General features: G+C 43.9%; 3 protein-coding genes across 4 annotated transcripts; all 3 read left to right on the forward strand.

Moving 5' to 3' along the window:
- Positions 1 to 467: 467 nt before the first annotated feature.
- Positions 468 to 3070, forward strand: LOC121184541 (betaine--homocysteine S-methyltransferase 1-like). Its single transcript, XM_041042279.1, has 8 exons — positions 468 to 587; positions 1076 to 1208; positions 1329 to 1441; positions 1553 to 1744; positions 1842 to 1989; positions 2096 to 2278; positions 2384 to 2612; positions 2714 to 3070. Exons 1-8 carry the CDS (start codon positions 570 to 572, stop codon positions 2901 to 2903), a joined length of 1206 nt encoding a protein of 401 aa, XP_040898213.1. The 5' UTR covers positions 468 to 569; the 3' UTR covers positions 2904 to 3070.
- Positions 3071 to 3548: 478 nt separating this feature from the next.
- LOC121185226 (betaine--homocysteine S-methyltransferase 1-like) lies at positions 3549 to 7199 on the forward strand. The gene is made up of 8 exons (XM_041043279.1): positions 3549 to 3652; positions 4536 to 4668; positions 4826 to 4938; positions 5076 to 5267; positions 5378 to 5525; positions 6007 to 6189; positions 6388 to 6616; positions 6751 to 7199. The coding sequence occupies exons 1-8, from the start codon at positions 3635 to 3637 to the stop codon at positions 6926 to 6928; spliced, it is 1194 nt and encodes a 397-aa protein (XP_040899213.1). The 5' UTR covers positions 3549 to 3634; the 3' UTR covers positions 6929 to 7199.
- A 3951-nt stretch (positions 7200 to 11150) lies between these two features.
- mrps36 (mitochondrial ribosomal protein S36) lies at positions 11151 to 14010 on the forward strand. Of its 2 annotated transcripts, XM_041041356.1 has the most exons (6): positions 11151 to 11181; positions 11379 to 11501; positions 11794 to 11895; positions 12775 to 12838; positions 13075 to 13277; positions 13384 to 14010. In XM_041041356.1, exons 3-6 carry the CDS (start codon positions 11842 to 11844, stop codon positions 13399 to 13401), a joined length of 339 nt encoding a protein of 112 aa, XP_040897290.1. In that variant the 5' UTR covers positions 11151 to 11181; positions 11379 to 11501; positions 11794 to 11841; the 3' UTR covers positions 13402 to 14010. The 2 variants fall into 2 exon arrangements, with proteins under 2 accessions (XP_040897290.1, XP_040897292.1); XM_041041358.1 differs by lacking the exon at positions 11151 to 11181 and having other exon boundaries at positions 11188 to 11501; positions 13141 to 13277.
- Positions 14011 to 14056: the final 46 nt, after the last annotated feature.

Raw genomic sequence — 14056 nt, forward strand, 5'->3', positions numbered from 1 at the left:
CCTTTGCAAAAGGTTCCAACTGTGAGGACAAGTTTGCGAAGTCCCTAATTGCATCAGGGTCTCATGAAGAACCTGAAGGATTTGGTCTGATGCTGGTTAAAAATGAGCTCATATAGTGTATAGAATCACGTCAAAAGCAGAACCACACTGGTTACATAATAAAGATGATCTGCTCTGTTAAACTAACCATGGTACCATCTTGTATGAGTAGAACAAAGCACACTTGGTTTGGTAGCAAGTTAATGTTAAACTAGAGATCTTATTGGTTGGATCGGTAATATAATCATTAAACAGCCAGATCTCACTTTTTCTAATGAAACACGTCCCTGTCTTACCTGAACCAACTGTTACAACCCATGCCATCTTCATTGATCTGTGAGCCAGACTACGTTGCACAATGTCCAAACAGACATGTGGCAACTAGAAATGGATTTGGCACCAAAATGTAATCCTCCCATATTCATGCAGCGGTATAAAAGTTGTGAGGAGCAACTCTCAGGACTCATCAGGTGTCCAAGGGGTCACTGTTACCAAGTGCTTAGCGCTGCAACTGAAACTGGGAAAAAGAGATGGCACCTGTCAAGAAGGTAAAATAACCTTTCTGCAGAGAACGCAGCATGTCTTTTACTTCTATTTTAAAACTGAGATTTTTCTTGATGCAGCATGCAAGGCTTCAACCTCAACTAACAATACATACTGTAGGTCATAGGTGTCTTATTGGTCAATGGACTGTGGTGTTGTGTTGTAAGGAAAATGTTGTCAGTGCAGCTTTTATGTGTGTGCATGCATGTGGTTTGTGAAATAGCCAGACTGAAGCGGTCACTGCAAGAAACTCTCAGGCTAAAACTGCTTTTATCTTTGTACCTTTGTACCTGGACCACGACTTCTGTCACATAAACACATTCAGAATCATAAAATTTTCACTGCAACCATACTGCAATATGTCTTTACCTCTCATAACTTTTGTCTGTTGTTGTCCCCGCACTCTTCTTACTTTTTAAAGATTTTGAAGGAGCCACAAAATTGAGTGTAAAGCACAGGTTACAAGTGTTCATGGATCCCTCTGCTCCTACAGGGTATCCTTGAACGTCTGAATGCTGGGGAGATAGTGATTGGCGATGGAGGTTTCGTGTTTGCTCTGGAGAAGAGGGGGTACGTAAAGGCTGGGCCATGGACCCCTGAGGCTGCCGTCACACATCCTGAGGCTGGTAAGACGGACAGCACAAACACGTGGCATCCAAACCTTGATGCAGTCCAGTGGGAAGATGCACAAAACTAAAATCACAAGGTTTTACCTTTGACTTGACAAATCTGTGTTTTTCCATTAGTGCGACAGCTGCACAGGGAGTTCCTGAGGGCAGGATCTAATGTCATGCAGGCATTTACATTCTACGCCAGTGATGACAAACTGGAGAACAGGGGTCAAACACTGAGAATCACTGTGAGTATCCAACTATAACACTTCCAAACGGCCCATTATTGATTGAGGATTTATCAGTAAAGATGACATGTATTGTACAGAGCATGATCATCCATAAACTCATTGTTTCAGGGAACACAAGTCAATGAGGCAGCCTGTGACCTGGCAAAGGAAGTTGCCAGTGAAGGAGATGCACTGGCAGCTGGTGGAGTGTGTCAGACTCCGTCCTATCTGAGCTGCAAGAGTGAGACAGAAGTGAAGGCCATTTTCAAGAAACAGCTGGAAGTGTTCATGAAGAAGAATGTGGATTTCCTAATTGCTGAGGTGGATTAATGTCATATTTCATTTTCTTAATTGCACAAGCCACATCAAAATTACTCCAATCTGAACTATGGTGACTGTGTTGTTTCTGTCATTGCAGTACTTTGAGCATGTTGAGGAGGCGGAGTGGGCAGTTCAAGTGCTGAAGACCAGCGGAAAGCCTGTAGCCGCTTCTCTGTGCATCGGACCAGAAGGAGACATGCATGGCATCTCACCTGGAGAGTGTGCTGTTAGGCTGGTGAAGGCTGGTATGTGGGTGTTTGATCTACCCTGCCTGGTCACATACTTGTTTCTTTACTTGAAAGTTAGCAGTGTTATCTGGTGTGGCAATAACTATTTCCCCCTGCTCTCCAGGTGCCCAGATTGTTGGAGTCAACTGCCACTTTGACCCCATGACCTGTGTGAAGGCTGTTAAGATGATGAAGGAGGGAGTAGAGAAGGCTGGGCTGAAGGCTCACTACATGGTGCAGCCCCTGGCATACCACACCCCCGACTGCAACTGTCAGGGATTCATCGATCTGCCAGAGTTCCCCTTTGGTAATATTTTGTTTTACTTGGACACTAAAAGAAAAAAAAAAGTCAGGTGACTTTTATGCTGTTGGCAGCTTTTCACATTTGTTTCCATTTTCCTTCTGCTCTCAGCCCTGGAGCCCAGGATCCTGACCCGCTGGGACATGCACAAGTACGCCAGAGAGGCCTACAAGGCTGGCATCAGATTCATTGGCGGCTGCTGTGGGTTTGAGCCTTACCACATCAGGGCTGTGGCAGAGGAGCTGGCCCCTGAGAGAGGGATCATGCCCCCTGGCTCAGAGAAACATGGAATGTGGGGTGCTGGTCTGGAGATGCACACCAAACCCTGGGTTAGAGCCAGGTAAACCATCCTAAAAAAATTCAGTTCTATGAAATGCACACATAGTTGTGACTAATATTATCTGGTCCATTTTTTTTGTTTTGTGTCTTTTTCACCTCTAGGGCCCGTCGTGACTACTGGGAGAATATCTTGCCTGCATCTGGGCGCCCCAAGTGCCCGTCCCTTTCCACCCCAGAAGGCTGGGGTGTGACCAAGGGCCATGCTGACCTGCTGCAGCACAAAGAGGCCACCAGCACCCAGGAAATGAAGCACGTGCTGGAGATGCAGAAGAAGGCCAAGTCCTCTGCATGAGCAAGACTGAGTTAGAAAACCGTTGATCAACAACACATAGGTGAAGGGGAAGGAGTGAAGTCTTTCCCAGTTCAGTTTGGAGATAAAAGCACTTGTAACAGTGATGCTCCAGTTGTGGAGTACTACTATGTAAACCCCAAAACAATAAACCTGAGTTTGTTACTTAATTATACGGCTACGTGTTGTCACAAACCATTCAAAGAAACTTATAAAACTGTCTCTAATTATCTCTCTCAAAATGAATCGAAGGCAACTGGACTTGTATTTGTCTGGGAAGACGTTTCGCCTCTTATCCAAGGGGCTTCATCATGTCTCTAATTATAAATATGTCAGACATTTCACATATGCTCTTATTCTGAAGTGATTCAATCCTTCAGTCTTTACTGGTTTGTTAGAAGTAGTTGTCCTACTAGCAAAGTGGACCTTAAGAATGTGTCTTCAATAAAACAGAAATCCCGCAAAATAACAAGAAGACATCCAAACACCCCAACAACCGTAATTAATCCGGACCAAACTAGTAGCACACATTCACAATGCTCTCATTCAGCTGAAGAGGGGAGGGGAAAGAGTAAACATTGCAGTTGTGTAACTTGCCGCTTGCCAATCAGAGCTGCTCTTACTCAGACTCCTCCTCTACTTCAGAGAGATTTATAGTGGTCCCCTGCACCACTCTAATGTTGCTTCAGCTTCTCAAAGTCTGAGCAGTCAGGGGTCCACACAGCTGTAGGATTATGGCACCAGCAAAGAAGGTACGTGTGGAATTTTGTCTAAAGTATGCTATCAGGACCATCCTGCAGAATATCCATGCAGGGAATTACAACTTTTTTTGTGGAGTGCTAACAGTAATGATATGCGTGATTTCTACTTGTAAAGACTCCTGAGCTCCAAACTGGGGGCCCACCGAGGGACATCCTGCATATTTATGGTTGTGTTTTTGTGTGGTGTGTATTCTGGGCAGAGAGCAACGGTCTTCCTAATGTATCAACTGACACGTCAGGTCACATTTCTCTGACCACTGAGGCTCTCGTCTGTTTGTGGAGAAATAAGACCAGTAACGCTGCTGTGCAGTTACAAAAAAGTGACTTGAAAAACATCCTGATGAAAACTCCTCTGGACCACTCACTGTCACTACTGACTCTAGAATGATAAGGGTTCATGACATGAGTTCATGTCAGGTGGAACTTTTCTTAGATTCAAATACAAAAATTAATACATACATAAATTCTAACTTTATGACTGAATTTGAATACAAAAATGCATTTTACAGACTCTAAAGTGGAATAAAAACAAGTTTTTCAGAGTGAGGCCTCACAAAGTCTGGATTTTACTTTGACAAGCAGGCATATTGGAATGAAAAGGTGTACATCTATCAGTCACTATGAGCAGCGCAGCTGTTCTCAGACATGTGCTGATTTCTCAATGACTCAAGAGTCATGGGCGGGGGGCTGGATTTGGGAAACCACTATGCACGAGGTATAATGCACAGATATATACGTTTATATCAGCTGTTGCCAAGTGAGCTTGAAATAAAAACCTGCAGAGCCTTTAACCTCAGTGGCTCATTTCCAACCTGACTAACAAAGTCATATTCAGTCTACATCATTCTAAACTTACTCTGATCCATCATCACAGGGAATCTTGGAGCGTCTTGACGCTGGCGAGATCGTGATCGGCGATGGAGGTTTCGTGTTCGCCCTGGAGAAGAGAGGCTACGTGAAGGCCGGTCCCTGGACCCCTGAGGCCGCTGCAGAGCACCCTGAAGCAGGTGAGAACAAGCTTTTTTTTATCAACTTTAACCCTCTATTTCAATTTAAAATGACTTCTTCACTATCATCTGAAGGTATTTCCTACAAATTATTGTCATAGTTTAGACTTACTAATGTGTTAGTAAGTTATGATGCAATCTGTTTGATGATCCTCAGTGCGACAGCTGCACAGGGAGTTCCTGAGGGCCGGGGCCAACGTTATGCAGACCTTCACCTTCTATGCCAGCGATGACAAACTGGAGAACAGAGGCAACAAGCTCACCTTCACTGTAAGTTAAATGGGACGTCACACCACTTTCATAAGAATAAGCAGAATATCACAAAGTAAACAATGTGGAAGCAATGCTCCTTAGCAGCATCTAAAAAGTGGTCAGGGTTGTCACCATAAATTGGCTTCTTTCTGCAGGGAGCTCAGATCAACGAGGCCGCCTGCGATTTGGCCCGCGAGGTTGCCAACGAGGGCGATGCTCTTGTTGCCGGAGGAGTGTCTCAGACTCCATCCTACCTGAGCTGCAAGAGTGAGAAAGAGGTGAAGGTCATCTTCAAGAAACAGCTGGATGTGTTCATCAAGAAAAACGTGGACTTCCTGATTGCTGAGGTAGAGATTTTTTGTCTATAAAAACTTAAACTAACCATAGAGGCAGCTGAATTTGTTCCTAATTTTTGCAGCATTTTGTAAATTGACTGACTGGCATTTCTGTCCTGCAGTACTTTGAGCATGTTGAAGAGGCTGTGTGGGCTGTGGAGGTGCTGAAGGAGACAGGGAAGCCTGTGGCTGCTTCTCTGTGTATCGGACCAGAGGGAGACATGCACGGTGTCTCAGCTGGAGAGTGTGCTGTCAGGCTGGTCAAAGCTGGTGGGTATAGTGTTTTTCAATATACCCATGATCATAACAGTATCTGAAATTACAATTTTTGATTACTGGAAGTAAATGTGAGAGAAGCCTGATATGTGAGACTTAACCTCTTCATATTAACTTGTCTTGTCCTCACATGGCCTCTCTGTAGTATTACTTGGAGGAATTTTTTTCAGATGTCAAGGGCAAGATTAGAGCTTGTAGACATAAGATATGGCACGTTATTAGACTACTGGTATTATGAATTAATAACTGGGACCAGCCTACATGCTAAAACTGCATCTGGTAGTTGTTATGTTGAGTCACCAACGCCCAAACATTGACTATTAAAAGGAATGTACCAAATATGAAATGTCTCAAAGATTCAGCCCAAAGTTAGCAACTGCAACTGCAAACCACAGTTAGTGTTGTCTCTGCTACTTGCTCTCTTTCTTTGCTTATCTGCAACAGTCAGCTCATACCAATGCATGTTCCTCTGTAGGTGCCCAGATTGTTGGAGTCAACTGCCACTTTGACCCCATGACCTGTGTGCAAGCTGTCAAGATGATGAAGGAGGGAGTGGAGAAGGCTGGGCTGAAGGCTCACTATATGGTGCAGCCCCTGGCATACCACACCCCTGACTGCAGCTGCCAGGGATTCATCGATCTGCCAGAGTTCCCTTTCGGTAATAAGATGCTCTGTTGCATTTGAATTTCGCCTTTCAGTTAGTGTAATTGTGTACAAAATTACACAGTAAGAATAACAGTTTCTCTGTGTGCATGCATATATACGCTCTGCTGCTGTGCTGCATTGCAATGTAGCAAGGTCAGGCACTCAGCACAGAAATACACGATCACGTGTGTAACTCTGAGTCTTCTGTCAGGTCTGGAGCCCAGGATTCTGACCCGCTGGGACATGCACAAGTACGCCAGAGAGGCCTACAACGCTGGCATTCACTTCATTGGTGGCTGCTGTGGATTTGAGCCATACCACATCAGGGCTGTGGCAGAGGAGCTGGCCCCTGAGAGAGGCTTCCTCCCAGCTGCATCAGAGAAACACGGCAACTGGGGTGCTGGTCTGGAGATGCACACCAAGCCCTGGGTTAGAGCCAGGTTGGTTAATCCTTTGCTGAATAACATAAATATACACCTAAACTCAGTCAAAATGGAAGTATTGGCTCTTCAGCATCAGGGAGTGGTAACAGTGGTAACAGATCTGGGTGTTCTTGTCTTTTTGTCTCTTTTAGAGCCCGCCGTAACTACTGGGAGAACCTGAAGCCAGCGTCCGGTCGTCCCCTGTGTCCCTCCCTGTCCATGCCTGATGGCTGGGGTGTTACTAAGGGCCACGCTGATCTCATGCAGCAGAAAGAGGCCACCTCTCAGGACCAACTCAAACAGCTGTTTGACAGGTCAAAGAGCCAATGAGTCGGTCTGTTTTCTTCAGACCTGGCAGCTGAGTCAACCGGCCATGCTGTGGAGCTATTGATGCTGCACAGTGGTGTGCACTATGTGTAAACAGTGTTACACCTAACAAACATAATGTCAGGGGCAGAATCCTCACTTGAGACTGGCACTGTGCATCTGCTGATTGTAAAACTGTAGTTTATGTGAAACCACAGTGGTATCTCAAGTTAGGAGTCGGCGCATGTTAACATTGGGACCTTTTTGTTTTCCATAACTCTGGACCAGTTTGTTTAATAAAATAAAATCTAAGAAAATATGAATTGTTGACTTGTAGTTTCTCGCTGTGGATGGGTGTGTAGAGGCAGGTTGGGGGAGGGGAGGTATTTTCCACCTCTGCATGAACAAGTATGATGCAGCATGTAGCATTAACATGTCAAAATAGAGCAAAGCTTCAATGCAATAAAAATTACTATGAAATGATTCAGCCTATATTAGTGTGCTGCGTGGCAGATCTACTTATGATTTTCACCAAGTACAGGCAACGTTTAAGAACATACACATTATAAAAGTGGCTCTCTGCACAATACAATTTGAGAACATGGCATAAAGGTTTGGAAATTCCCTGGTCCCACTCTGCGGATTAAGAGGGGCTTTATTATTTATGAATGCACAATTACCCATGAGCATAAACAGACAATTAACATTACAAGGTTTTAAAGTATCGTGCAATAAATCAGGAATCCAGTAGAAGGCCATAGACTGTGTAAGACATGGACGTAGCACCCGTGACGTCACCCACTGGTTTCGGGGAGTCGTTTTTGTGACCAAACCATGGGCATTTGAGCTGCGCCATCTTGGATTTTAGTGGGAATGTACTTTCCATATTTGGCGAATAGGCGGTTACTCTACGGGTCAGCCGGCCGAGAACCCGGCCACTGAGCTCGGAGCAACCGAGCTAGCCTAAGGCTAATCAGCAAGGCTAACAAGCGAAGCGGCAGCTACACGCAGCTACATCCACCACACGACAGTCCCCTAGTCCGACCCGATTAGCTCGACCCCGTGTAACCGCGACACATAGCATACAACAGAGATCATAATGTTGCTGCTGTGTTTTAAACATGACCATTTCAGATAGAGAGGTTTTAGGTGGAGCTGCAGGGTTTGGTGGAGTTGTGGGGGGGAACAGCAGCCGCTTATTGACGGAGCTGCTCTGTCCATGCAATGTCGGACTTTTTAAACAGAAAAATGAGACTTAATAAAATTGTAGCCTAGCATTCCCGCAATAAACGGACTCTGAGAGCACGGAACACACCGCAGCAGAGTTCCTAACATTATGTGCTCCGGTCCTCTACCTGTATCAGCAGCGACCATAAATCGGCAATTAAGTCATAAGCCAGCGGTAAAATATGCTAATACATGCTAATTAGTGCAAACATCCAGGTAAAATAGTGAGAAATTTACTTACCGAAAAAACTGCACCACAGACTCAGACGGTCGGTTAGTACAGTCTACACTACAAGCCGTATTGTCACAAAAACCTATCCGAACATTGGCAAACAAACACGGACACTGTAGCCCCTGTCAATGGATGTAGCCGCCTAGCCCAGTCGATGCTTTAGCAAATAGCTAACTGCCTGTGCCTGTCTATGGGCTGTCACTCAGCGTAACCACGCCCTAATTTATTAAGCCTAAAGAACACTAAACAGTGTTCACGGAGGTGGAAATTATCAATAGAGACCAAAAACAAAAATTGTACCAGGCTGTAAATGTTTTTTAGGCTGTAAAGCTATTTTAACATGGTGGTCAATGGAGAATTGCTCACTTCTGGAGCCAGCCCCCAGCGGCAGCCGAGGAACTGCAGCTTTTTGAACGCGGAAGTGATCCTCACTGCTTGTGGCGAGCGAGGGCGATGGGATATATGATGATAGGGGTGGTAGCAGATAGCGGATGGTATCGATCACTACAACACCCAACTAAGAGCAACCTACAAAGCCAGACAACGCCACCTTGGGAATTTCGCCCAAGGAAATAGTTTTAGTGAACTGTACCAACTCCAAGCCACCCAGGTTCGTTTTACAACGGGCAGAGACGTAGTTCCAGAGCAATAATCAATATACTTTATTTCAAAATAACTTCAGTATATCTTAAAACATTATAAAACACCATTCACACACAGAATATTAAAATACTTTCAAACAACATTCACACAGAGGGGACGTGAGGGGAAAAGGGGGGGGGGGGGGGGCTATCAGGGCTGAGGCTTACCAGGGAGCCAGCTCGAGGAGAGGGGTGAGGGATCCCAAATATACAAAAATTATCACCCCAGCCACACATGACAGCTACACACACACACGCACACGTAGTGAAAGGAACCCAGAACCAGGGGAGGCACACGACACAAGAAAGAGGGGGAAACCACCACCCGGCACCACGACCGCCACCACCTTCGGCTCTCAGCCACTGAAAAGGGGACAAGGAAATAAAATTAGTGGGGTCACTCCCAACACAGGAAAACAAATAACCAATATACAAATACTTAAAAAAAGAAAACAATAAATCAATGCTTACAAATTAATCAAAGCACTAAGAATATCAGTAACTAAACATAACATAAAAACCTTGTCACAAGCAAAAGAAACAATCAAGAAACAAAAAAAAAAAAAATCCAACTGAATATCAGGGCTAATTGAATCACAGAACGTCAAAAAATTAAACAAGAAAAGAAAGAAAAAGAAAAAGAAAAAAAGAAAACAAATAAGCCAGCACAGGACCTAGTTAAACAGAATATTTAATAAAACAAATAACCTAACCTAATAGAAACAAAGCCATAAAGAAAACAAAATAATCAAAACAATAACCCAAAATCCATTCTAACTAAATGCAACAAAGGAAATGGGGGCATTAAATGAAGAGCAACCCCACCGTGCATTCATTCAATTTTTAAAAGTCCAGGCCCAAGGCAAACGAAACTGCCCATTCAATACTCGCGTAAGTAGGGGTGATTGCGTTGTCCACCTGCGCAGCCCGACGGCAGCAACACCGGAGCGCCCGAGCGACCGGCAGAACCGCAGCGGAGAAGCGCGGCAGGAACACCCCGGTAAGGCAGAACAAAGCAAAGCAGGCAAAGCAGCAGTATTTCTTGCTCCGTGCGGGACAAAGCAGCTGGCAAATAATTCTCTGTATTTAACAAAACAGAAATAAAGTTAACCAAGCTACATGTACGTGCAGGTTAGATGCATCAAACGCACCGAGGCGTACATACTGATCAGGCTACGTGTGCGGGAGAGAGAAGCGAGCGCATGAACCCACGAGCCGCGCACGTCGGTGGAGGACCGGCAGTTGGGCGTCTGCGCCTGCGCCAGCGACGACAAGGCGGAACGAAGCGGGCGACCAGGAACTGGGCCTCGGAGCCAGGAGCAAGAGAGGGTCAAGATGGCCACAGCCCCCTTTTTATAGAGTGCCCTCATGTGGTGATAGGCTAACGAGGACTGAGGTGAACAAAACGGCGCAAACTCGCACTGGGAGATGCAAGGTGAAACATCTCATCCTGCTACATGCTGAAACCTACAACTCCCCCCTTGATCGTGGCCCATTTACTTGACCGCATTTACAAAGAGCCTAGTAGGATAGATGTCCCAACAGCTAGAAGTACTCGTAACAATTTGGGACTGAGTTATTTTTAACCTAGCCTCTAGTCCAATTTTAGTCTCCACAAACCAAATCAATCAAATGTCATATCAGCTCTTAAATACTGGTTGGCGTCTGGGGGCATGAGGAAATAATAAAAATGTGTGCATAATAGGGGTCATTAGGGGCACCTTATTGCTCCAGGGCCCTTCCACAGATTATTTTTTATCTTGTCCACCCCATCAGTATCAGTGAGGGTAGGCTAGATACGCCTCTCTGTATAATACATTTCAACAAAACTCAATAGCTCAACAGAACCATAAACTACATCCTCCAAAATTATCATACAGTTGAATCAACAACTCTGTGAAACAATTTAAATAAAAAACTGAACATTATATCCTTTGTGAAGGTCTGATTTATTGCAGGACTGTATTAGACTTCCATTAGTTTTAAGCTAGGTGTATCTAATCATCGGACAAAATAAGCGAATTTCAAGCGCGCTGTAAATTTTCTCCTAGTGACACATCTCCTCAAATAAAAGCTCTCTGATAATTTTCTCGGCTTTGATTGGACGAGCTTCGACCACCTGACCCGGTTATCCATTTTTTTCTTTTTTGTGAAGGCGGAGTGAAATTAAAGATAGGGTATGATATTTGTCTTTACCTAGCGCAGTTGTTCTGTATTGACATTTTCAGTTCTTACACAGACATTATTCTTGCCATTTATTTTCTTTGAGGGGAATAAAACTCCCTGGAGCCTTGCCTGACCTCGACTAGTTTTGCTTCGTAGCGGATTAAGGTCTTTTATTTGTCTATTTTTGTGTGTCCTCTGTTAATGACAGGAGGCTAACAACCTAACAACCTGGGGGGGCGGATTACGCTGTAGTATGGCCTGAGATTTGACCTAGCGGGACAGTCACTGGGACAGCACATTCATCGGCTGCTAGCCTTTATCACCAAGAGAGGTAAAGACACATCTAAAGCTAAGGTACCGCTGATAAAAGACTCGAGATTTTAAAGGTTAATTAAAAATTATTAATTGACTCCTTCTAGTTTAAAATATATGCGTTGTTAATGTGAATAGCCTTGTATGTATTCTCTTGTAATGTTACCCCTCATCTGTAGGCTGTTGCAGGCACCTCTCCCCTTTGTACCATTGCCATGAACTGCAGTCTCCGCACCACTGTGTGTGTGTGTTATGGTATAGATGTCACTGGGTAGTGTAATATCACAGCGCCATCTTGTGGTCTGTTTCAGCAACTACAGGGAGGCTTTTCATACCGGAAGTAAACCTTCGAGGTCGTCATGGGGAGCAAAGTCAGCTCCAAAATGGCAGCTCCAGCCGCCCGAGTTATTCAGGTAACGTCGCTCCACAATTTTTTTAATTACTCTAGATGTATATTTGTTTTTGCACAAATGATGCTTACAAAGTAAAATGTCGCTCCGTTGTTCTGGCTTATTGAGCCCCCGGGATGTTGGTGAGGCCCTTTAGGGGGACACATCCTCGTACCCTTGTTGATGTCCTTGTTAAACCGCAAAACGCACAGGCATGCTGTGTATTTTGTCATGTTGAGACAGCAACAGAAACGCATTTTACCGGCTAAATCAGTGGTAAAGTTAAGTGACATGTTCACTGTTTTGGCAGCGGCATTGGTCCAGTCTGTCACGGTTGATGGCAGCAGTCACATCTGCTGAGGAGTTGACTAACTAGTTTGTCCAGAGCTGAAATTTGACTATAAATAGTTACAGGACAGTAAAGGACAAAGAACACACAGTGGACAGTTATTCAGTCATCAGTATTTAGTTATTTTGTCTGTCTTTCGCTCAGAGCATTGTAACCCAGTAGCCTAGCAAATGTGTAAACAATGTTTGTATGGGCTGGGGCTGCCACCAGTGATCATTTTAATTATAGATTCATTAGTTAGTGAATTGTTTAGGCTAAAATGTCTGATGCTGTCTTCAGATTTACAATGATATAAATGAGTGAAATGTAGCAAAGACAAAAGAGAAAATGGAACTGCATACTTTTTGCCATTTTTGTTGGATAAATGGCTTAAACTGTTACTCACTCTGCCAAATTATTGTCTGGTGTTTGTTTTCTGTTTGTCAATGAGCCAATGAATTTGACATCATTTCAGCACCAGTATCAAAGATCATAAAAATTCTCAGAGGCTCACTGGTTAACTAACCCGGAAGTGTTAAATGACACAGCTGTCTGGTTTGTTTGTGTTTCATCAGGTTGTACGGCCTCATGCTCCTTTGATCAAGTTCCCCAACAGACAAGGGATCCCAAAGCCAAACGGTGAGTCTGTAATTAGAGTGAATTGAGGGTCAGATAGTTGAAATTTACCCTGTATGCTGTTTGTGACGTATCTGGTATCTTCTTTCTTATTTCGCCATGCAATTGTGCCTAACTGGCCAAATGTAGTACTTTAATTTCAGATTTTGGTAGCAAAGTTTCACCTGTTTGGCATATTGTTGAATTTTAGGCTCAAACATTTTTTACATACATTGGTTTTTTTTTCCTTTCTTTTCTAGCCCAAGAGGCACTGAAAACATTAGCAGTTAACTTTCCACAACACAACTCTCCCAATTCATCTTCAGCACCGCCTCCGTTATCAAGAGCTCATATACCTTTGACCCCAGTCCCTGGCACGCCAGACACCCTGGCCTCTATTCAGCTACTTCCTGCAAGGTACCGCAGGAGACCGGTGACAGTGGAAGAAATGGACTACATCCAGGTGAGGGGTAGAACTGACCTCCTACTTGGTCATTTGTGCCCAGATCATTTACACTCAACAATTTGGCCCTTTAAAATTTGTAATCTATTTTGTTTCTTTGCCACAGCGTGGTGGACCAGAGTGACATGAAGCAACCAAAGTCCTTATCTGTTGAAGATCAGTATGTGTCTTTAATTCTGTTCCTCAGCACAAGAGAACCTAATGCCACATGAGACATGATGTAGAATAAAGTATTACATAAATCCTGTTAAAATGTATATATGTTTATTTTCTAGATGTTAAATCTTAATTGTATGTTACTTTCATACTAAGGGACATCTTGTTTTTCACACAGTGAAGCTAAAAACATCGCTTCTTGGTTTTCCTTATTTACTGTACTTGCACCACGACTATTCATTAGAGAGTTCTTGTTAAACCTTGGTTTTAACATTATGCCACCTCAAATCAACATTTATTCTGATCTTTCATTTTGTCATATAGTTGTTTTGAGCTTCACTTACAATACCACCACACCCAAATCCAACCACAAGGCTCTGGTACATAGTGAAGAAAAATACTGGAAGGTTCCTTTGCTGTTCATGCCTTTCACTACAATAAACTGACTGATCTGTTTTATAGAGCTGAACAAGGCTGAAGAGATGCTGGATGTCACGTTGCAATAGCACTGAGTGAAATGGTGTTGACTTCATGTGAAGTACTGGATTGAAATGATTAAAAGATTATTGTATTTTGATCGTGGTGTTCTTATGCTTGATGTAGATATGTAGACCATGAGCAAA

The sequence above is a fragment of the Toxotes jaculatrix genome, chromosome 7 (genome assembly GCF_017976425.1).
Source record: "Toxotes jaculatrix isolate fToxJac2 chromosome 7, fToxJac2.pri, whole genome shotgun sequence".
Classification (NCBI taxonomy): Eukaryota; Metazoa; Chordata; class Actinopteri; family Toxotidae; genus Toxotes; species Toxotes jaculatrix.